This window comes from Salvelinus alpinus, chromosome 13 (assembly GCF_045679555.1).
Source record: "Salvelinus alpinus chromosome 13, SLU_Salpinus.1, whole genome shotgun sequence".
Classification (NCBI taxonomy): domain Eukaryota; kingdom Metazoa; phylum Chordata; class Actinopteri; order Salmoniformes; family Salmonidae; genus Salvelinus; species Salvelinus alpinus.
In genome coordinates this window covers 2,614,883-2,637,659 of record NC_092098.1, presented here as the reverse complement: position 1 = coordinate 2,637,659, position 22,777 = coordinate 2,614,883, and the positions used below count along the sequence as shown (strand labels likewise).

Sequence of the window (22,777 nt, the reverse complement as noted above, 5' to 3'; positions counted from 1 at the left end):
GGGAGGGCGTGACAGAGAGAGAGGGGGAGGGCGTGACAGAGAGAGAGGGGGAGGGCGCAACAGAGAGAGAGGGGGAGGGCGCAACAGAGAGAGAGGGGGAGGGCGCAACAGAGAGAGAGAGGGGCAGGGCGCGACAGAGAGAGAGAGGGAGGGCGCGACAGAGAGAGAGGGAGGGCGTGAGAGAGAGAGGGGGAGGGCAAGAGAGAGAGAGGGGGAGGGCGCGACAGAGAGTGGGGACAGCAGGGGTGCGTTCAGTTCGCTTCAACGTTTGCTACGCAGTGTGACGTTTGTACCATTCTTCAACGTTTGCTCCCGTTTGGTGAGTAAAGCGAGGTGTGGCCTGATCAATATGGGTGTGACCATTTGAAAAACTCGCAAAACTCATGCAGCACACCATATAGTAATCGCCCTCTTTGCCTCCATAATCAAAGTTTATCAACTGGTCGTTCAGTACGGTTTCCGCTGAATTCAACGTTGCACACCGTTCTGCCGTACTGAATGCAACCCTGGGCTCAATCACAACCTGACAGAGAGGGCAGGAAGAGAAAGAGCGAGCGAAGGCATTGGTGCTCATTGGAGCATTGATCCCAGGTACCAAGGAGTACATCATCAGGTTGATTCAAACTACAGGATTTGTGACCAGAACATTCCTCCCCAGATCATTCACTCTCAAGACTTATGGGTAGCACTCAAATTGTACCCTATTCCATATATAGTGCACTACTATGGGCCCTAGTCAAAATAGGAAGTGAATAGGAAATAGGATGCCATTTGGGACAGAACCGTGGATGAACTCATACATGAATTGTTCTAGAGGACACTGACTCCTGTTACAGCCTGCTTTGGGTAGAAGTTCTCTATAGACACAGGTATAGGTTCAGTCTACCCGCTGCCAGTCTTTCTCTTTCCCTCCTCTCATCTCCTCAGACGCACTAACATAAGATGAGTATTCACTCAGGCATCAGGGTCCCTACTCATTCATAAAACAGTACCACAACATGGCAGTGTCATCCAGAAGGACTTCTCTTCTCCTGCTCAATAGCCCCCCCTTTTGCCCCGCTCCCATCATAGCCACTGAAAACCTTATCCTGGTGTTAGAACAAGAGATCAGCTCTGCGGGCTGGACACATAGCATACCTGCTGTGTGTGTGTGTAAGAGATAGTGAATTATATGCCCCTTTGCCAGCCTATGCATGTCTGACTACGTTCGAGTCACCATCATATATGTATGTAAGCAATCTCATATGGTCCTACTGGTTGTTTCAGGTGTGTGTGTGTGTGCGTATGCCTATATTCAGTAGGTTTTCTATTCTACACTACGGTGGATAAACCTACTGTTCCTGGTGCATGGTTCTGTTTTTGTTGTAGCATTTTGACGTGTGTGTGCATGCAGCGCGCTCCTGTCGGTGTGTAATCAGTCATAAAACATTCTCATTCAACCATAGCACTGTGACAACCTTGATCGACACACGGAGATGATCTGAGAGCAAGCAGAATAGCAGTGGGTGTGTGATGTCCCTTTTTGTGTTCAAGTGTGTGTGTTTGGTAGGAGAGAGACTGAAACGTGGAGGAACTGAATATTTTCTCTTTGGAACACTCTGATGTTTGCCTTTTCTAATATGTGTGTAGGTACGTATGGATGTATTTTTGTATATGTGTGATTGTATGCACGCTGTTTTGCATATACGTGTGTGTATTTTACTCTTTAACCTTGCATGTAGATTGCGATTTTAGGTTCCGTTTCAATGTAGGTTTTTTTTGTACTTTTTTCTTTCTTTCTTTCCGGGACCATGTACAATATTGTATGATGTGGGCAGGATGTTGGACCTCATGCTACAATGTTATTATATATAAATATAAAAACACAGATGTTTTCCCTATGGAGAAAGTTGAAGTTATATATCGCCTGTACATTTTGGGCTGCCTTTCGGATCCAACTGTCCACCATGTTTAAAAGATAACAACAGTACTACAAACTAGTCATTAGGACAAAAGTATGACGAAAACAAATAATAATGAAGATTCTTAATAAATCATATTACATTTACTACACACTGTTTGTGCTGCTTCTTTCTTTCTGACACTTCCAACGGTCTACGTTCACTTCCTGAATTGACACCTTGGGTATGTAGGGAATCAAGACTAGGCCACAGCATTAGTAACAAACGTTTACAGGACCCTCCTTATTTCTCATAAAACAGTTTGGGTGGGTGGGGGGGGGGGGGGGGGACAAAAATGACATGGGTTCAGAACATTCAGATGCAGAGGAGTCCTGCCTGATCTCATCTCCATGGAGACCTCGGAAGGCTGATACACCAATGAGGTGAATGGTGCTGGTTTGAGTGAGGTGGTCACGTTTCTTCCTCTTGATGTAAATTTCTCCTTCCCTTTTCTAGGTGTCTACGGAATGGATCTCAGAGGCCCGGGAGGATTATTGGTAAATCAGTCGTCTGGTTTCTGTCCTTGCTGCATCTGCTCCTGGATCCTCTCCAACACCTCCTGCATCCTCCTCAACTAGAGGTGAGAGAGAAGGTAAGGAAAGTCGGTGTGTGTGTGTGTGTGTCGGTCTAGGTTTTTTGAGACGCTGAAGAAGAACGCTCCAAACGTAGACTGGAAGAAGACCAACTTCTATGCAGTGCAATACATCCAGGTACGGGTGTGTATGGTGTCGGTCTAGGAGTGCACGTGTGTGTGTGTGTGTGTGTTCTCACCTCCTCGTCCTTCTCCCAGATGAGCCTCTCTGTCTCGCGGTTTACGGGGGCCAGTGGGAGTGGGGTCATGGGGAAGTCAACGCTGCTCTCACTCCCAATCTTATCACGCAAGCTAACACACAGAACAAAACAAAGGTAAAATAAATGATGTCATTATTTTTGTGCAGAAAAACTTCGTAGCACAACCGTTGTGCCAAATGTGTTGTACATCAGTACAACTTTAGTGTGTATGGGGCTGGGTAATTCTGTGTGCGTCTATTCTATGTGTGTGTGTGTGTGTGTGTCTAGTACCAACCTGCGTTTCCTCTCCTGCACCACCATGCGTGTCATGTTCTGTATACACTGTGCTCTGTAGTTCTCGTAGTGTGTCTCTCTGGTGACATCCTTCAGGTCCTGCATGTGAGTCTTCACCAACATGTTCCTCAGCAGCAGGAAATCACTGTGGGCCGGGTCCTCCACTGACAACACAACACTGGTATTAGGTCAGTGTGTTTTCATAGAAAGACATTTAGGCTGGGATTCAATCGAAGGTACACTGTCGACAAGTCATTTCCTTGTAGTCCGCGGAGATTTCGTTCACCGTAATCTGTGCGGATGCTGGTTCAAATGTAAATCAAGTGTATTTTTTTTTTACAGGCAAGCTCAGTGAGGCCCAACTCTGCTGTTCACCACAGCGAGGAAAGTTCAGTTGTGTGTGAGATCTGTAGTGTAAACGTGAAGGTGTGCCTGTGCAGCGTACCTTCCACCACACCCCAGGGGTAGAGCCGACCTCTGAACTTGCGTCCTTTACTCTCAACCTGGATGTTACTGCCTATTACAGCAAAAGGAATACTGTCCTAGAGAGAGAGAGATCGAGGTTTTCATGGTTAAGCCATGTGGTCAGCGTTATATGCAATGGACAAAACACATACAGATGCCCTAATATCCTTCTATCCTCTCCAGGTCTGAAGTCACCTTGAGCAGCTGCTCCTGCTGTTTAAACTCCTCATCTTCATCAAAGTCACAGTCTGGGAACTGGTAGATGTTGATGCCAAACTTCTCCATCTCCTCTCGGATCTACACAGGCACACACATGCAGTATTCACACCCCTTGACTTTTCCACGATGTTGTGTTGCAGACGGAATTTAAAATGGATTCAATTGCATCCATAATGTCAAATAGATGTCTTGATTTTTACAAATGAATAAAATAATAAAAAGCTGAAATGTTTTGAGTCAATAAGTATTCAACCCCTTTTAAGAAAACCTAAATAAGTTCAGGAATAAAAATGTGCTTTACAAATCACAATAATTTGCATCCTGTTTGCAACAAGGCACTAAAGAAATACTGCAAAAAATGTGGCAAAGGAATTCACTGTTTGTCCTGAATATGAAGTGTTGTGTTTAAGGTAAATCCAATACAACACATTACAGAGTATCAATCTCCATATATTCAAGCATAGTGGTGGCTGCATCATGTTATGGGTATGCTTGTAATCGTTAAGGAATGGGTCATTTCAGGATAAAAAAGAAATGAAGTTTAGCACAGGCAAATTCCTAGAGAAACAGATACTGGGAGATTAATTCGCCATTCAGCAGGACAATAACCTACTACACAAGGCCAAATCTACACTGGAGTTGCTTACCAAGAAGACAGTGAATTTTCCCGAGTTACAGTTTTGACTTAAATCTGCTTGAAAATCTATGGCAAGATCTGAAAATGGTTGTCTAGCAATGATATACAACCAATTTGACAGAGCTGAAGAATTTTGAAAAGAAGGATGGGTAAATATTGTACATTCCAGGTGTGTTAAGCTCTTAGAGACTTACCCAGAAAGACTCTCAGCTGTAATCGCTGATAAAAGGTAATTCTGTACTTACTCAGGGGGTTGAATAATTATCTAATCAAGATATGGGTTTTATTTTTCATATTATTAAAAAAAAAAAAATCTTCCATGTTGACAGAGTAATTTGTGTAGATTGAAAAATTAAAAAAAAGACAAATCCATTTGAATCCCATTTTGCACCCCAACATTATAGCACAGGGCAAGTATATACCCCAACATTATAGCACAGGGCAAGTATATACCCCAACATTATAGCACAGGGCAAGTATATACCCCAACATTATAGCACAGGGCAAGTACATAACCCAACATTATAGCACAGGGCAAGTACATAACCCAACATTATAGCACAGGGCAAGTATATAACCCAACATTACAGCACAAGTATATAACCAAACATTATAGAACAGATATAGATTCCAGAAATTCTGTAGCACAGATAGGAATATCACAGGTAAAATTAGCACTGGTAAAGATAATTAAAGATTACCATAACACAGGTACAGTACAGTCTCTTACCTTCATCTTCTTCCTGCGGACCTCAGTGGGCGTGAGGCTGTCAGCTTTGGCCAGAACAGGGACTATGTTCACCTTCTCATGCAGAGCCCTCATACATTCCACATCCAACGGCCGCAGACTGGAGAGTCACACACACAGACACAATTATTAAAATAAATCGTGGAAAAGCAGGTTTACTGTCGAAGAGCTGTGTGTATCTACCTCGTACTTGTGTCGAGAGAGAGAGAGAGAGAAAGAAAATATGTATTGTGTGTGTAGCATGTGTGTGTAGTCTGGTACCCATGTCCGAAGGGAGAGATGAAGTAGAGGCAGCAGTGGACTCTGTTATCCTGGATGTTCTTTCTGTTCAGGCCGCTCTCGTCTCTGAAGTACTGCTCAAACTGCTGGTCAATGTAGTCCTCTATCTCTTTCCAACTATAAAGAGCACAAACACCACTCAGAGGAAACTACAAACATGGTGGATCAACATGATGATAGATGTACACTCTCCACTATAGCTCCACACGGCAAAGTGACGTTTTCTACGAAAATCACGGAAGTGGGGCATAGAAGCAATCTTACCTCATTGAAAGTAATCAAGACAAGCCCGAATTCAAGCAATAACAACGCGCATAGTTAAAAGCATTTCTTCAATTATAGCTCCCGTCCAATTGTCATGAATGATATACAGTAAACACACACAAGTATATATGTCATAGTTACCAGTGAACTCCATTACACTCAAAAGTTACTTAACCAGTGAATGCTAGCAATGGCTAGCTAAGCTAGCTAATCTACCAGTCTGTATTAATGAGTGTTGGCACAACCTGCACACGTAAATGTATATTTCTAAGGGGTATGCAGCAGGTTGATAACAATATCACCAAAGTATGCTGTATTAGACATTTCGAACAGCATTCCTAGCTAATGAGTATTTCATTTAAAAGTAGGAACAAGATTTAACAAGATAACCTTGGGACTAATGTGACTTGGTGCCAACGGGCAGATTGAGGGATTTTTTTTACATCTGTGCCCCAGTAAAGGGGCGTGGCCACTGAATCGTCATTCCATGAGGGACTATGATAGCAGCAAATCGTCATGAGATAATCATGATTCCGGCCTAGATAACCCATGTACCTCTCTGTGTTGTTGACAGCGTCACCAAACCCTGGTGTATCTACGATGGAGAGTCTGAGTCTGACCCCCTTCTCCTCGATACCCACGGAGTGTTTGGTGATGAACACGGTTTGTGCGATCCGCTCTACACACACACACGGATGTATAAAAGCAATCTTGAAGATCAAGGTTGTAACAGTAGAGGCAAATCATTCCAAAAGGACACAACTTGCTGGTCTAGCAAAACAATAATAGTAGTTAATAGTAACGGACACATTGAGAAATGAGTTTTACTGACAATATTTCTGTCTCACCCTCTGCATTCAGCACCTTCCTGTTGTTGTAGAGGTCTGTAAGGTACAGACTGTTGACCAGAGTGGATTTACCCAGACCAGACTCTCCTAGAGAAAGAAGGCAAATCAGTCATTCTTCTATCATCTACTTTTCTCTGCGCAAATACATGTTGGGCAATGTTCACCTAAATAAAAAACTAAGTTATTTGGAATAGATTATTCTCTGTCTATAATTCATTTCAGTAGTAATCTGAGTAATTTAGATGTCTCACCTGCTACCATGAGGGTGAAGGCAAAACCCTTTTTGACTGACTTCCTGTGTACCTGGTTGGGCAGAGTGGCAAAGCCCACATACTCCCTGTCCATGTCCTGTAGGGAAGACAGAAGACAGGATATAAACACGCTATGTTTGCAAATGTATTAAATGAAATACAGAAATATCTCACTTACACTACCGTTCAAAAGTTTAGGTTCACTTAGAAATGTCCTTGTTTTTGAAAGAAAAGCACATTTTTTGTCCATTAAAATTACATCAAATTGATCAGAAATACAGTGTAGACATTGTTAATGTTGTAAAATGACAAATGTAGCTGGAAACAACAGATTTTTTATGGCATATCTACATAGGTGTACAGAGGCCCATTATCAGCAACCATCACTCCTGTGTTCCAATGGCACGTTGTGTTAGCTAATCCAAGTTTATCATTTTACAAGGCTAATTGATCATTAGACAACCCTTTTGCAATTATGTTAGCACAGCTGAAAACTGTTGTTCTCATTAAAGAAGCAATAAAACTGGCCACCTTTAGACTAGTTGAGTATCTGGAGCATCAGCATTTGTGGGTTGGATTACAGGCTCAAAATGGCCAGAAACAAAGAACTTTCTTCTGAAACTCATCAGTCTATTCTTGTTCTGAGAAATGAAGGCTATTCCTTGTGAGAAATTGCCAAGAAACTGAAGATCTCGTACAAAGCTGTGTACTACTCCCTTCACAGAACAGCGCAAACTGGCTCTGACCAGAATAGAAAGAGGAGTGGGAGGCCCCGGTGCACAACTAAGCAAGAGGACAAGTACATTAGAGTTTCTAGTTTGAGAAACAGACGCCTCACAAGTCCTCAACTGGCAGCTTCATTAAATAGTACCCGCAAAACACCAGTCTCAACGTCAACAGTGAAGAGGCGACTCCGGGATGCTGGCCTTCTAGGCAGAGTTCCTCTGTCCAGTGTCGGTGTTCTTTTTCCCATCTTAATATTTTCTTTTTATTGGCCAGTCTGAGAAATGGCTTTTTTGTTTGCAACTCTGCATAGAAGGCCAGCATTCCGGAGTTTCCTCTTCACTGTTGACGTTGACAGAGCTTGAGAAACAGAGCTTAACAGAGTTTGAGAAAATCTGCAAAGAAGAATGGGAGGAAATCCCCAAAGCAAAGATACAGACATACCCAAGACAACTCGAAGCTGTAATCGCTGCTAAAGGAGAATCTACAAAGTACTGACTCAGGGGTGTGAATTCTTGTGTAAATTAAATATTTCAGTATTTCATTTTCAATAAATGTGCAAAAATATCAATTTAATCCATTTTGTATTCAAGCTGTAACAAAACAGGAAATAAGTCAAGGGGTATGAATACTTTCTGAAGGCACTGTATGTTGGGCCATTTACAGTGCATTGGGAAAGTATTCAGACTGCTTGACTTTTTCTACTTTGTTACAGCCTTATTCTAAAAAGGAAAAACGTTTTTAGAAATGCTGCTAATATATAAAAAAATAAAGTGAAAATTACATTTACATAAGTATTCTCAGACCCTTTACTCAGAACTTTGTTGAAGAACCTTTGGCAGTGATTAACGTCTGGAGTCTTCTTGGGTATGACGCTACAAGTACATCTGTACTTGGGGAGTTACTCCCATTCTTCTCTGCAGATCCTCTCAAGCTCCGTCAGGGTGGATGGGGAGCGTCGCCGCACAGCTATTTTCAGGTCTCTCCAGAGATGTCCAAGTCTGGGCTCTGGCTGGGCCACTCAAGGACATTCAGAGACTTGTACCGAATCAACTCCTGATTTGTCTTGGCTGTGTGATTAGGGTCGTTGTCCTGTTGGAAGGTGAACCTTCGCCCCAGTCTGAGGTATTTGTATTTATTAGGGATCCCCAGCAGCTACTCTTCCTGGGGTCCAGACACATTAAAGCACCCACATTACATATAAAACAAAAGATAACACAGTACAACATATCTACAATACAAAATGTTTGATACCACCATACAACAATATCATGTAGGCATGGCTCTGTGTAGTAGTATGCGCCTCCCACAGTCCGTTCTGGACTTGGGGACTGTGAAAAGACCTCTGGTAGCATGTCTTGTGGGGTATGCATGGATGTCCAACTATTTTAAAAACAGACAGCTCGGTACATTCAGCTTGTCATTACCTCTTACAAAAACAAGTAGTGATGAAGTCAATCTCTCTTCCATTTTAAGCCATGAGAGACTGACATGCATGTCATTAATTTTAGCTCTGTGTACTTTTAAAGGGCCAGCTGTGCTCCCGTGCGTTCTGGAGCCGGTTTTCACCAAGGATCTCTCTGTACTTTGCTCCGTTCGTCTTTCCCCTCGATCCTGACTAGTCTCCCAGTCCCTGCTGCTGAAAATCATCCCCACAGCATGATGCTGCCACTACCATGCTTCACCGTAGGGATGGTGCCAGGCTTCCTCCAGACGTGACGTTTGGCATTCAGGCCAAAGAGTTCAATCTTGGTTTCATCAGTCCAGAGATTCTTGTTTCTCATGGTCCGAGAGTCTTTTAGGTGGCTTTTGGCAAACTCCAAGCGGGCTGTCATGTGCCTTTTACTGAGGAGTGGCTTCCGTCTGGCTACTCTACCATAAAGGCCTTATTGGTGGAGTGCTGCAGAGATGGTTGTCCTTCTGGAAGGTTCTCCTATCTCCACAGATGAACTCTGGAGCTCTGTCAGAGTGACCATCTGGTTCTTGGTCACCTCCTTAACCAAGGCCCTTCTACCCCGATTGCTCAGTTTGGCCGGGCGGCCAGCTCTAGGAAGAGTCTTGGTGGTTCCAAACTTTGTCCATTTAAGAATGATGGAGGCCACTGTGTTCTTGGGGACCTTCAATGCTGCAGATATTTTTTGGTACCTTTCCCCAGATCTGTGCCGACACATTCCTGTCAATGAGCTCTACGGTCATTTCCTTCGACCTCATGGCTTGGTTTTTGCTCTGACATGCACCGTCAACTGTGGAACCTTTAATATAGACAGGTGTGTGCCTTTCCAAATCATGTCCAATCAATTGAATTTACCACAGGTGGACTCCAATCAAGTTGTAGAAACAGCTCAAGGATGATCAATGGAAACAGGATGCACCTGAGCTCAATTTAGAGTCTCATAGCAAAAGGGTCTAAATACTTATGTAAATAAGGTATGTTTATTTGTAATACATTTGCAAACATTTCTAAAAACCTGTTTTGACTTGTGTGTAGATTGAGGAGGAAAACAATGCAATATATTTTAGAATAAGTCTGTTATATAACAAAATGTGGAAAAAGTCAAGGGTCTGAATACTTTCCCGAAAGCACTGTAGTTTCACATTATAAAAGATGCTTATTGGTCACGACATCATTAGATACAAATGCTATCACACTTCTGCACACTCTTCCTGAAGTTTTCAGAATGATTCTAGCAATACATCTGTGCACACATAGGTCTCACTCACACACGTGTCCACCCCTCACCCACCTCTGCAGAGTCGTACGGGTCAAAGTGTCCCCAGGGGCTGCGTGGTCGGGACAGAGGGGAGGAGTCCATGGACCGCGACCCCATAGAGGTCAGCTGGTACTTCCTCAGCTGCAGCGGCTCAAACTCTCCCTCCAGGGGGGAACGTTTGGTCCTGGGGGGGGTGAAGGGAGGGGGGCCACCAGGGGAGGGCCGAGAAAGCAGGGGTGTCCCTCCTGGGGTGTGAGGGGGTCGCCCCATCTCGAGCCCAGTTCCCTCTGGTTCTCGGTCAACGACAGGTGTGTGGCATCCCGGGGTTGTGTTTTGGTCCACAGATGCACCCCGGGGTGGGGGGGTGGGGGGCAGGTTTCTCATGGTGTAGGCCAGCTCTGCATCCTCTGGCTCCTCGATAGACAGACTGGACAACTGGGGGAGGAGGGGGTTATAAAGCCAAATATCAATCATATAGCCTTTTTACATCAGCAGTTGTCTGAAAGTGCTTAACAAATACCGGCCTAGACACTGAAGCGCAAGCAAAGCAGAAACATAGTGGAGGAGGGAAACTAGGATATATACAGGCAGAACAGATTGTCCACCACATTACTAACATCTGTCTCGTTTTTTTATGTTAAAGGACATGAGTAAAGGAAGCCTCTTTAGACTATTGAGATGTACAGGAAATGGCCTAAGCATCGCTTCCTGGCGGGGGGGGGGGGGGGGGTGGATCTGTGCTGAATGTAGGGCTTCGTAGGGAAGAATACAGTCAGCTCACACTAACTGTCTGATCAACAGGCCCGTCTACCTTCTCACACTAGTTAACCATAGAATTGCCCTACTTCACACCTTAAACAGCGCGTTTCACTCTGGGATCGATAGGTGGTAAATTTGCAAAGTATGAGGTAAACACTGACTGAGTTAGGTGAAACACGGGGTCCTGTGCTGACACAACATACCCAAAGTAAACTGCTGTGTACCCTACTGCCGGTTGGATTCCACACAACACAACGTGCAATTTCACCAACTACCGACTGACCCAAAACAACAAGCAATTTGGAACACTTTAATTTGGAACGACATTCGTAAAAGTAGTAAGTGGACATCTGTATGTAGACTGCATTTTGAGAGGGTGCCAGGGCATATGACCAGAATACGTCAACAATATTTCAATGGTTCAAGGAATGGCCTGACATAATCAAAACACACAACCTTACCTACCCTAATGCACAAATTCCCCTGAATGAACCCCAACTTGCCCCATCGACTGTAAAAGGCCTTTGGAAGAAACCAGCTGCGCCCAGACGAAGAGGACCATCATCTGCTTGCTAGCTAAGTTAGCTTGACGCATGTTGTTGTTAATTAGCTAGCTAGTTAAACAGATCTTTTGTAGCTAACCAGGTTGCTTACGGTGCTCTTTTTGGCAGCCAACAATAATATTAATACAAGCATAATGAAGAGGGTGTTTCTGCTTTATTCAGCCCATACCTAAATGTGGACTGTGCCTGGCTTTATCTATGTAGCGGTCTTACAAGGCACAGCTTCATAGCTAGCTAAAGCCACAATCTGGTATTGGGCTATCCTACAAACAAAAAAATTAAGAGTAGAGACACTGTTCAAAACCAAATTTTTTATTTTTTATCAAGTGTTGAGTAATGGCCAAGAACTGCAAGAGAATGATTAGGTAACTAGCTAGGTACTCCTAAAATAACAGGCTTATAAATAACTAGGCTATTCTAGTCCACACGTTCCACTACTTTAGAGTAGTTTGTGAGCAAAGAGAGGCTGTCATCTAATTGTGACATAAAGAAAACTGTCTTGGGCAGGGATGTGTGGTCCCCATTTTGAAGGCCCTCGGATCAATCCCCCTCCACTTTTTTTTTTAGGAACTCGGTCTAGGTCTCAACTACTGTTGCGAGTTAGGATAGTGCATTAGCAGTTCTCTTGTTAGGTCAGTCACTGATAGTCAATTAGCCCATGTCAGATATTTTTTTTAGATTGCTGAATTAGCTGGCCGCTAAACTATCTAAACTTGTTATCATGGTTAAATTAACAGCCGGGGGCCCCTCCCCCCCATTTACTTTGTTGGTCAGTCCCACTCAGATATCATATTAAAAACTGCAAACATTTCTCTCCAGCCTATGGCAAAATGTGTAGAATTGCAGGAAATTTGTTGTACAACAGCTCATTTTCCTCTCCGCCCAAGGCAAAATAAGTGAATTGCACAGAATGAACTCTAAAACTTAAGAAATGTATCTCTGCTGTCAATAGGGCGGCCACTAAAAGGTTTTGCTACGCGTTCATGAAGTCATGCTACCCATTGCACCTCAAAAAGCATGCTGGACTATGTGACTTTCATGATCCCCGCTTGGGGCAAGGACGAGATCCTTGTCTGTTTCACATGCATTAATTCTTACCACAGTGGTTAAAAGGGAAATAGGAATAGGCCGAAGCCTCGTAAGGCCTCTATAGACCTAATAACTTACCTCTACAATAACGCCTTGCTGTGTAGGCCATTTGTGAGTACATGCAACAGTGTATATTATACTAGTGTTATTGATTCAGAGAGGCAAGAATAATATATCTCCTTTGTCTCGTTCAGGCTCCTCTTGGGTTCGTGCACACAGTGGGAGAAGGCACCTCAAGCGCTGTGGAGACAGTGAATGAAGATCAGTTCAACATTATTGTACTACAAGTATGTTGCAGGTGTGAATTGGTGTTATTGTTTTTGAGAGGAGCCACAGAGTGTCTAGATGACATTACGAAACTGGAAATTATTGAAACAGGTCAGGAGACTTACCTATTCTTACTGGTCGAGTATTTTTCTTGAACTTTCTGGAGGGCTGGTAACATCTCTGCTCCTGGGAAGTACAGCTTGGGTCTGCAGTGTTGATGCCGGTGCTGATTGTATCCAAAATCCCAGAAGTCCAGCCATATGATTGCACTTCTCACCTGCCCCAGCCACACAGGCACTTGCCACTGGTCCGGTGTTGTGGAGGACCAGACCAGTTTGGTATTTTTATTTCTTGAAAATGAGGAAAGGACTTCTGCCCTGACATCAGTAGCATCCTGCACTTTGTTGAGTTCCACCTCGCTCCTTGCATTCGGAAAGTATTATTTTTCCACATTTTGCTACAGCCTTATTCACAATACCTTTTTCACAAAAGCAAAAACAGTTTTATTTTATTTTATTTAATAAAAAATAAACTAATACATTTATATAAAGTATTCCGACCCTTTCCTCAGTACTTTGTTGAAACACCTTTGGCAGCGATTACAGCCGAGTCTTCTTGGATATGACGCTACACGCTTGGTACACCTGTATTTGGGGAGTTTCTCCCATTCTTCTTTGCAGATCCTCTCAAGCTCTGTCAGGTTGGATGAGAGCGTCGCTGTACAGCTTTTTCAAGTCTCTCCAGAAATGTGAGATGGGGTTCAAGTCCAAGCTCTGGCTGGGCAGTTCAAGGACATTCAGAGACTTGTCACGACACCACTCCTCCGTTGTCTGGCTGTGTGTTTAGGGTTTTCGTCCTGTTGGAAACTGAACCTTCGCCCCAGTATGAAGTCCTGAGAGCTCTGGAGCAGGTTTTCATCAAGGAGCTCTCTGTACCTTTCCCTTGATCCTGACTATTCTCCCAGTCCTTGCCGCTGAAAAACATCCCCACAGCATGATGCTGCCGCCATCACCATGCTTCACCGTAGGAATGGTGCCAGGAGTCCTCCAGGCGTGACGCTTGGCATTCAGGCCAAAAAGTTCAATCTTGGTTTCATCAGACCAGAGAATCTTGTTTCTCATGGTCCGAGAGTCCTTTAGGTGCCTTTTGGCAAACTCTAAGCAGAACGTCATGTGCCTTTTACTGAGCAGTGGCTTCCGTCTGGCCACTGTACCATAAAGGCCTGATTGGTGGAGTGCTGCAGAGATGGTTGTCCTTCTGGAAGGTTCTCCCATCTCCACAGAGGAACTCTGGAGCTCTGTCAGAGTGACCATCGGGTTCTTGGTCACCTCCCTGACCAAGGCCCTTCTCCCACAATTGCTCAGCTCTAGGAAGAGTCCTGGTGGTTCCAAACTTCTTCCATATAAGAATGATGTAGGCCACTGTGTTCTTGGGGACCTTCAATGCAGCAGAAATGTTTTGATACCCTTCCCCAAATCAGTGTCTTGACACAAACCTGTCTCGGAGCTCTAAGGACAATTCCTTCGACCTCAATGCTTGGTTTTTGCTCTGACATGCACCGTCAACTGTGGGACCTTATATGGACAGGCGTGTGCCTTTCCAAATGATGTCCAATAAATTGAATTTACCACAGGTGGACTCCAATCAAGTTGTTGAAACATCAAGGATGATCAATGGAAACAGGATGCACCTGAGCTCAATTTCAAGTCTCATAGTAAAGGGTTTAAAATACTTACACAAATAAGGTATTTAATTTTTTATACATTTGCAAACATTTCTACAAACCTGCTTTTGCTTGGTCATTATTGGGTATTGTGTGTAGATTGATGAGGAAAATGTTTTATTTAATCAATTTTAGAATAAGGCTGTAACGTAACAAAATGTGGAAAAAGGGACAGCGTCTGAATACTTTCCGAATGCACTGTATGTATGTACAGTTGAATTTGGAAGTTTACATACACTTCGGTTGGAGTCATTAAAACTCATTTTTCAACCACTCCACAAAATTCTTGTAAACAAACTATAGTTTTGGAAAGTCTGTTAAGACATCTACTTTGTGCATGACACAAGTACATTTTTCCAACAATTGTTTAACAGACAGATTATTTCACTGTATCACAATTCCAGTGGGTCAGAAGTTTACATACACTAAGTTGACTGTTCTTTTCAACAGCTTGGAAAATACCAGAAAATTGTGTCATGGCTTTAGAAGCTTCAGATAGGCAAATTGACATAATTTGAGTCAACTGGAGGTGTACCTGTGGATGTATTTCAAGGCCTACCTTCAAACTCAGTGCCTCTTTGCTTTACATCATCAAAATCAGAAGAAATCAGCCAAGACCTCACAAAAAAAATTGTAGATCTCCACAAGTCTGGTTCATCCTTGGGAGCAATTTCCAAACGCCTGAAGGTACCACTTTCATCTGTACAAACAATAGTACGCAAGTATAAACACCATGGGACCACACAACCTTCATACCGCTCAGGAAGGAGACGCGTTCTGTCTCCTAGAGATGAACGTTCTTTGGTGTGAAAAGTGCAAATCAATCCCAGAACAACAGCAAAGAACCTGGAGGAAACGGGTACAAAAGTATCTATATCCATAGTAAAACGAGTCCTATATCGACATAACCTGAAAGGCCGCCCTGCAAGGAAGAAGCCACTGCTCCAAAACCGCCATAAGAAAGCTAGACTACGGTTTGCAACTGCACATGGGGACAAATATTGTACTTTCTGGAGAAATGTCCTCTGGTCTGATGAAACACAAATAGAACTGTTTGGCCATAATGACTATCATTATGTTTGGAGGAAAAAGGGGGATCCTTGCAAGCTGAAGAACACTATCCCAACCGTGAAGCACAGGAGTGGCAGCATCATGTTGTGGGGGTGCTTTGCTGCCGCAGGGACTGGTATGCTTCATAAAATAGATGGCATCATGAGGCAGGAAAATATTTAGATATATTAAAGCAACATCAAGACATCAGTCAGGAAGTTCAAGCTTGGTCGCAAATGGGTCTTCCAAATGGACAATGACCCCAAGCACACTTCCAAAGTTGCGGCAAATGGCTTAAGGACAACAAAGTCAGGGTATTGGAGTGGCCATCACAAAGCCCTGACCTCATTCCTATAGAACATTTGTGGGCAGAACTGAAAAAGTGTGTGCGAGCAAGGAGGCCACCAAGCCTGACTCCGTTACACCAGCTCTGTCAGGAGGAATGGGCCAAAATTCACCCAACTTATTGTGGGAAGCTTGTGGAAGGCTACCCAAAATGTTTGACCCAAGTTAAACTATTTAAAGGCAATGCTACCAAATACTAATTTAGTGTATGTAAACTTCTGACCCACTGGGAATGTGATGAAAGATATAAAAGCTGAAATAAATCATTCACTCTACTATTATTCTGACATTTCACATTCTTAAAATAAAAGTGGTGATCCTAACTGACCTAAGACAGGGAATTTTTACTTGGATTAAATGTCAGGAGTTGAGAAACTGAGTTTAAATGTATTTGGTTAAGGTGTATGTAAACTTCCGACTTCAACTGTATGCATATGTGTATATAACACTCAGCAACAAAAGAAACGTCCCTTTTTCAGGACACGGTCTTTCAAAGAATTTGTAAAAATCCAAATAACTTCACAGTTCTTCATTGTAAATGGTTTAAACACTGTTTCCCATGCTTGTTCAATGAACCACAAACAATTAATGAACATGCACCTGTGGAACGGTCGTTAAGACACTAACAGCTTACAGACGGTAGGCAATTAAGGTCACAGTTCTGAAAACTTAGGACACTAAAGAGGCCTTTCTACTGACTCTGAAAAACACCAAAAGAAAGATAGCCAGGGTCCCTGCTCATCTGTGTGAACGTGCCTTATGCATGCTGCATGGAGGCATGAGGACTGCAGATGTTGCCAGGGCAATAAATTGCAATGTTCGTACTGTGAGATGCCTAAGACAGCGCTACAGGGAGACAGGACAGACAGCTGGTCGTCCTCACAGTGGCAGACCACGTGTAACAACACCTGCACAGGATCGGTACATCCGAACATCACACCTGCGGGACAGGTACAGGATGGCAACAACAACTGCCCGAGTTACACCAGGAGCAAACAATCCAACCAACAGTGCTCAGACTGTCTGCAATAGGCTGAGAAAGGCTGGACTGAGGGCTTGTAGGCCTGTTGTAAGGCAGGTCCTCACCAGACATCACTGGCAACAATGTCGCCTATGGGCACAAACCCACCGTCGCTGGACCAGACAGGACTGGCAAAAAGTGTTCTTCACTGACGAGTGGCGGTTGTGTCTCACCAGGGGTGATGGTCGGATTCGCGTTTATCGTCGAAGGAATGAGCATTACACCGAGGCCTGTACTCTGGAACGGGATCGATTTGGAGGTGGAGGGTCCGTCATGGCGGTGTGTCACAGCATTATCGGACTGAGCTTGTTGTCATTGCAGGCAATCTCAACGCTGTGCGTTACAGGGAAGACATCCTCCTCCCTCATGTGGTACTCTTCCTGCAGGCTCATCCTGACATGACCCTCCAGCATGACAATGCCACCAGCCATACTGCTCGTTCTGTTCGTGATTTCCTGCAAAACAGGAATGTCAGTGTTCTGCCATGGCCAGCGAAAAGCACGGATCTCAATCCCATTGAGCACGTCTGGGACCTGTTGGATTGGAGGGTGAGGGCTAGGGCCATTCCCCCCCAGAAATGTCTGGGAACTTGCAGGTGCCTTGGTGGAAGAGTGGGGTAACATCTCATAGCAAGAACTTGCAAATCTGGTGCAGTCCATGAGGAGGAGATGCACTGTAGTACTTAATGCAGCTGGTGGCCACACCAGATACTGACTGTTACTTTTGATTTTGACCCCCCTTTGTTCAGGGACACATTATAAAATTTTTGTTAGTCACATGTCTGTGGAACTTGTTCAGTTTATGTCTCAGTTGTTGAATCTTGTTTTGTTCATACAAATATTTACACATGTTAAGTTTGCTGAAAATAAACGCAGTTGACAATGAGAGGACATTTCTTTTTTTGCTGAGATATATATACAGTGGGGAGAACAAGTATTTGATACACTGCCGATTTTGCAGGTTTTCCTCCTACTTACAAAGCATGTAGAGGTCAGTAATTTTTATCATAGGTACACTTCAACTGTGAGAGACGGAATCTAAAACAAAAATCCAGAAAATCACATTGTATGATTTTTAAGTAATTAATTTGCATTTTATTGCATGACATAAGTATTTGATACATCAGAAAAGCAGAACTTAATATTTGGTACAGAAACCTTTGTTTGCAATTACAGAGATCATACGTTTCCTGTAGTTCTTGACCAGGTTTGCACACACTGCAGCAGGGATTTTGGCCCACTCCTCCATACAGACCTTCTCCAGATCCTTCAGGTTTCGGGGTTATCTCTGGGCAATACGGACCTTCAGCTCCCTCCAAAGATTTTCTATTGGGTTCAGATCTGGAGACTGGCTAGGCCACTCCAGGACCTTGAGATGCTTCTTACGGAGCCACTCCTTAGTTGCCCTGGCTGTGTGTTTCAGGTCGTTGTCATGCTGGAAGACCCAGCCACGACCCATCTTCAATGCTCTTACTGAGGGAAGGAGGTTGTTGGCCAAGATCTCGCGATACATGGCCCCATCCATCCTCCCCTCAATACGGTGCAGTCGTCCTGTCCCCTTTGGAGAAAAGCATCCCCAAAGAATGATGTTTCCACCTCCATGCTTCACGGTTGGGATGGTGTTCTTGGGGTTGTACTCATCCTTCTTCTTCCTCCAAACACGGCGAGTGGAGTTTAGACCAAAAAGCTCTATTTTTGTCTCATCAGACCACATGACCTTCTCCCATTCCTCCTCTGGATCATCCAGATGGTCATTGGCAAACTTCAGACGGGCCTGGACATGCGCTGGCTTGAGCAGGGGGACCTTGCGTGCGCTGCAGGATTTTAATCCATGACGGCGTAGTGTGTTACTAATGGTTTTATTTGAGACTGTGGTCCCAGCTCTCTTCAGGTCATTGACCAGGTCCTGCCGTGTAGTTCTGGGCTGATCCCTCACCTTCCTCATGATCATTGATACCCCATGAGGTGAGATCTTGCATGGAGCCCCAGACCGAGGGTGATTGAACTTCTTCCATTTTCTAATAATTGCGCCAACAGTTGTTGCCTTCTCAACAAGCTGCTTGCCTATTGTCCTGTAGCCCATCCCAGCCTTGTGCAGGTCTACAATTTTATCCCTGATATCCTTACACAGCTCTCTGGTCTTGGCCATTGTGGACAGGTTGGAGTCTGTTTGATTGAGTGGGTGGACAGGTGTCTTTTATACAGGTAACGAGTTCAAACAGGTGCAGTTAATACAGGTAATGAGTGGAGAACAGGAGGGCTTCTTAAAGAAAAACTAACAGGTCTGTGAGAGCCGGAATTCTTACTGGTTGGTAGGTGATCAAATACTTATGTAATGCAATAAAATGCAAATTAATTACTTAAAAATCATACAATGTGATTTTCTAGATTTTTTGTTTTAGATTCCGTCTCTCACAGTTGAAGTGTACCTATGATAAAAATTACAAACCTCTACATGCTTTGTAAGTAGGAAAACCTGCAAAATCGGCAGTGTATCAAATACTTGTTCTCCCCACTGTATATATTTATTACCAGTCAAAAGTTTGGACACACCTACTCATTCAAGGGTGTTTCTTTATTTTCACTATTTTCTACATTGTAGAATAATAGAGAATACATTAAAACTATGAAATAACACATATGGAATCATGTATTACCCCAAAAAGTGTTAAACAAATCAAAACATATTTTAGATTCTTCAAAGTATCATCCCTTTGCCTTGATGACAGCTTTGCACACTCTTGCTATTCTCTCAACCAGCTTCATGAGGTAGTCACCTGGAATGCATTTCAATTAACAGGTGTGCCTTGTTAAAAGTTAATTTATGGAACTTAATGCGTTTTTTGGTTACTAACTGATACCATATGTGTTATTTCATAGTTTTGATGTCTTCACTATTATTCTACAATGTAGAAAATAGTAAAAACAAAGAAAAACGCTGGAATGAGTAGGTGCATTCAAACTTTTGACTGGTATATTGTGTGTGTGTGTGTGTGTGTGTGTGTGTGTGTGTGTGTGTGTATATATATATAATTTTTTTTTTTTTTTGCTGAACATAAGACTGTAAAAACACCAGGAAATTAGCTCCATTTGATTTTATTTCAGAAATCTGTTCCCAAGTATTCCCACACATAATAAAGAGACACGTGATTGTGTGCAAATGTAAGCAAGGTTGGAAATGTATGTTTTAGTCAAACATATGTTTGGGCTTCTTGCAGTCAATTTGCAGTCTACAAATGATTTGCAATTATGTTCCGGATCCCCGACCATCTGCTCAAGAAAAAAAATTGGGCCGTGGCTGAATCTAGTTGATGATCTCTGCTGTACAGACACAGGGATCTGAGATATCTGATTGGCCAGTGGTAAGCCTGTATGTGCACTTGATTTGCTCTCTGGACACTATTTGCCTTCCCAGCGCTAGGGCTACTAATTGAAGTGCACCTACCACCAACACCGCAAAAAATATATAATTGTAACGCAAGGTTGTTGTTGTTTTTTTTACAGAAATGTTTGGTGATCGACTAAGAATGCCTTGAAGATCGACCAGTCGATTGTGACCGGTTGGTTACCACTGTTCTAAATCATTCTAATTCTATGGGACCAACGTCCTACCCGTCACATCATATTACCCACAACCCACTACAACGGGCTTAACGCTAGGCTCTCTCTAATACGCTGATCTCCGGTAAGAGGGGGAGCGGGGGTTGGCGACTTAGTCTAGCACACGAACACACACTTGTTTACCTACTACAGTACATTGTAACCTACAACAATTCAACAAATATAGATGTAACTAAAGGTCTAGATCTTCTTCTCCGTATGTAGGGTTTTCAGCAATTACATTTGCCCACATTTGGCTCTGTGTAAACTACAATTCCGACACTATTTTAACGTTTAGAAATGTCAAAAATCAGCACTTTCAATAAGGTTTTTCTAAACATATACTGATGTGCTTCTTATCCTTCAGCTAAACGAGAATCTTTCAAATTAAAAAGATACACTTACTGTAGCAGTTTTGCACAGATCCATACACCGTGTGTGCCTCCAGTTGAGAAACTACACTTCCTCCCCAGTTAGCTACACACAGGTGTTCAAAGCAGTTAGCTAATTAGCATATGTGGGGGCCAGTCTTTCCCGAAAACAAGTGCTGTAACATGGAGATCTGGCAATGTGGGAACACTAACCTTAACCCTATAAAAAGGTCTGTAGTAATTTACCTTTAGTTTTTTTTATTATTATTTCTTGCTGATGTGAAATATATATTCCTTATGTTTCCAAAACGGTACGGCAAGCAATGTGGGTTAATGTTTAGAGGAAGTGTTGGGCTCTTAATTAACAAATACTATCGTTAATAGGCGCTAAAGTCTATGAATGGGGTACTAAAAGGTCCTACCTGGATGTCTGAACAGAGTGTAGAATAGAGACCAGAGGAGAGGGTAGGGAGGACACAAGAAGTTATGGGAAGATAACATGCTGTTCAATCAATAAAGAGATGAATTGATCAATGTAAAACTGTCTGACCTGGCCAAACGGATATCAGTAAAAAATAAAAATGAAATAGACTATAGCAGAATAAACTAAAATATAGACCATCTATTGCACAAAAAAACATTATCCAACATTACACCATAACTGCAAGTAAAAGTAGAACATTTTAAATCATATATAGAACAGAGCGTAGGCTCTTTTTCAATAATATTGCAGTTGCTATTTCAAAGGGTTAGATCCCATGACTGCATCCCGAATTTACCAGGTTTGAAGCTGCTACGTAACCTGACAGGCGTCGATATGTGGTCCATGTTGCTGTCAGCTGGTCATCGGACGGCTAGGATCGCGTACCTTCGGTGTCTGTCAAAACAAACTCGCTCCGTCAATGACCGGATTTTGATCCAACTAGGCCTTAAACCAGGGGTACGTTCAGTTTGCTTGAACGTTTGCTACGCTGCAGAACTGCTTGTACTTAACGACACGTTTTCCCAAAACGTTCTTGAACAGACTTGGAGATATGTGTGCGGGGGTGTGGCTTGCAGCAACGAGTGACCTATTTAAAGGGCAGCGGTGAATTTTGAACCCACAAGCCAACCTTTCCCCGTTTTTCAACTGGTTACGCCGCTCCTTTTCAATTGGATGTTCTGTACAATTTTTATGTATTCAACGCAGCCCTGACCAACTGAGCTAATTGATCAGCTCACTTCAACACGCCTGGTCTTCCAGGTCGGTTAAATAACAAACATGAAGTGCCTGCGCCAAACCAAGACCAGGGTTGACTACATATTTCAGTGGGTTCAAGACAACTCTGAACTCGGAAAGAAAACTAGATCCTACTGGGGACAAATCCAACTCGGAATTCCAAGTCGGAAACTCGGGCATCTTTCTAGAGCTCTGACTTTCCGACCTGAAGCTCACTGACGTCATGATTTGACCTTGTTTCTTCCCGAGGTCCCAGTTGTCTTAAACACCATTAGTCAATGCTTATGAACTGAATATTGTATGTGAATTTCTATATGACACTAACAAAAGAGTTGAATTGTTAAGCAACATGTGCAGTAAATGCTAACATGGCTTTGGTGATGAAAGGTACATAATGCTTTTATTGTCATATTCTTATCAGGCCACTGCACTGCACTCCACCTTCAGTGGTGCCGGAAGCACAAAGCCCCTCTCTGTCTCACAGCCATTCTTTCAACATGCATTGTATGTAACCACTCAAATTCATGCGAACCACTACAGATGCAATCACTGACTTATATTCACAATGTCTACTTGTCCCATTCTTCAATCTTGTCTGGGATATATTTTAGTTGACACACC

The 22,777-nt window shown here is 43.2% G+C and overlaps 1 protein-coding gene across 1 annotated transcript; it reads right to left on the bottom strand.

The window, feature by feature from the left end:
• Positions 1-96: 96 nt before the first annotated feature.
• LOC139536808 (septin-5-like) lies at positions 97-22,133 on the bottom strand. The gene is made up of 12 exons (XM_071337439.1): positions 21,717-22,133; positions 10,184-10,585; positions 6,717-6,813; positions 6,466-6,552; positions 6,173-6,296; positions 5,336-5,470; positions 5,057-5,174; positions 3,666-3,767; positions 3,451-3,547; positions 3,007-3,169; positions 2,712-2,823; positions 97-2,514 (listed from the first exon to the last, which is right to left on the bottom strand). Exons 2-12 carry the CDS (start codon positions 10,532-10,534, stop codon positions 2,443-2,445), a joined length of 1,458 nt encoding a protein of 485 aa, XP_071193540.1. The 5' UTR covers positions 10,535-10,585; positions 21,717-22,133; the 3' UTR covers positions 97-2,442.
• Between the last annotated feature and the right edge of the window lie 644 nt (positions 22,134-22,777).

Bases quoted from the DNA above. Each gene is read 5' to 3' on its own strand.
- LOC139536808 (XM_071337439.1), bottom strand. From the start codon at position 10,534: ATGAGAAACCTGCCCCCCACCCCCCCACCCCGGGGTGCATCTGTGGAC. The intron at 3,768-5,056 runs GTAAGAGACTGT...GTGCCTGTGTAG, and splicing joins TCCGCAGGAAGAAGATGAAG to ATCCGAGAGGAGATGGAGAA. The intron at 3,548-3,665 runs GTGACTTCAGAC...CTCTCTCTCTAG, and splicing joins AGCAGGAGCAGCTGCTCAAG to GACAGTATTCCTTTTGCTGT.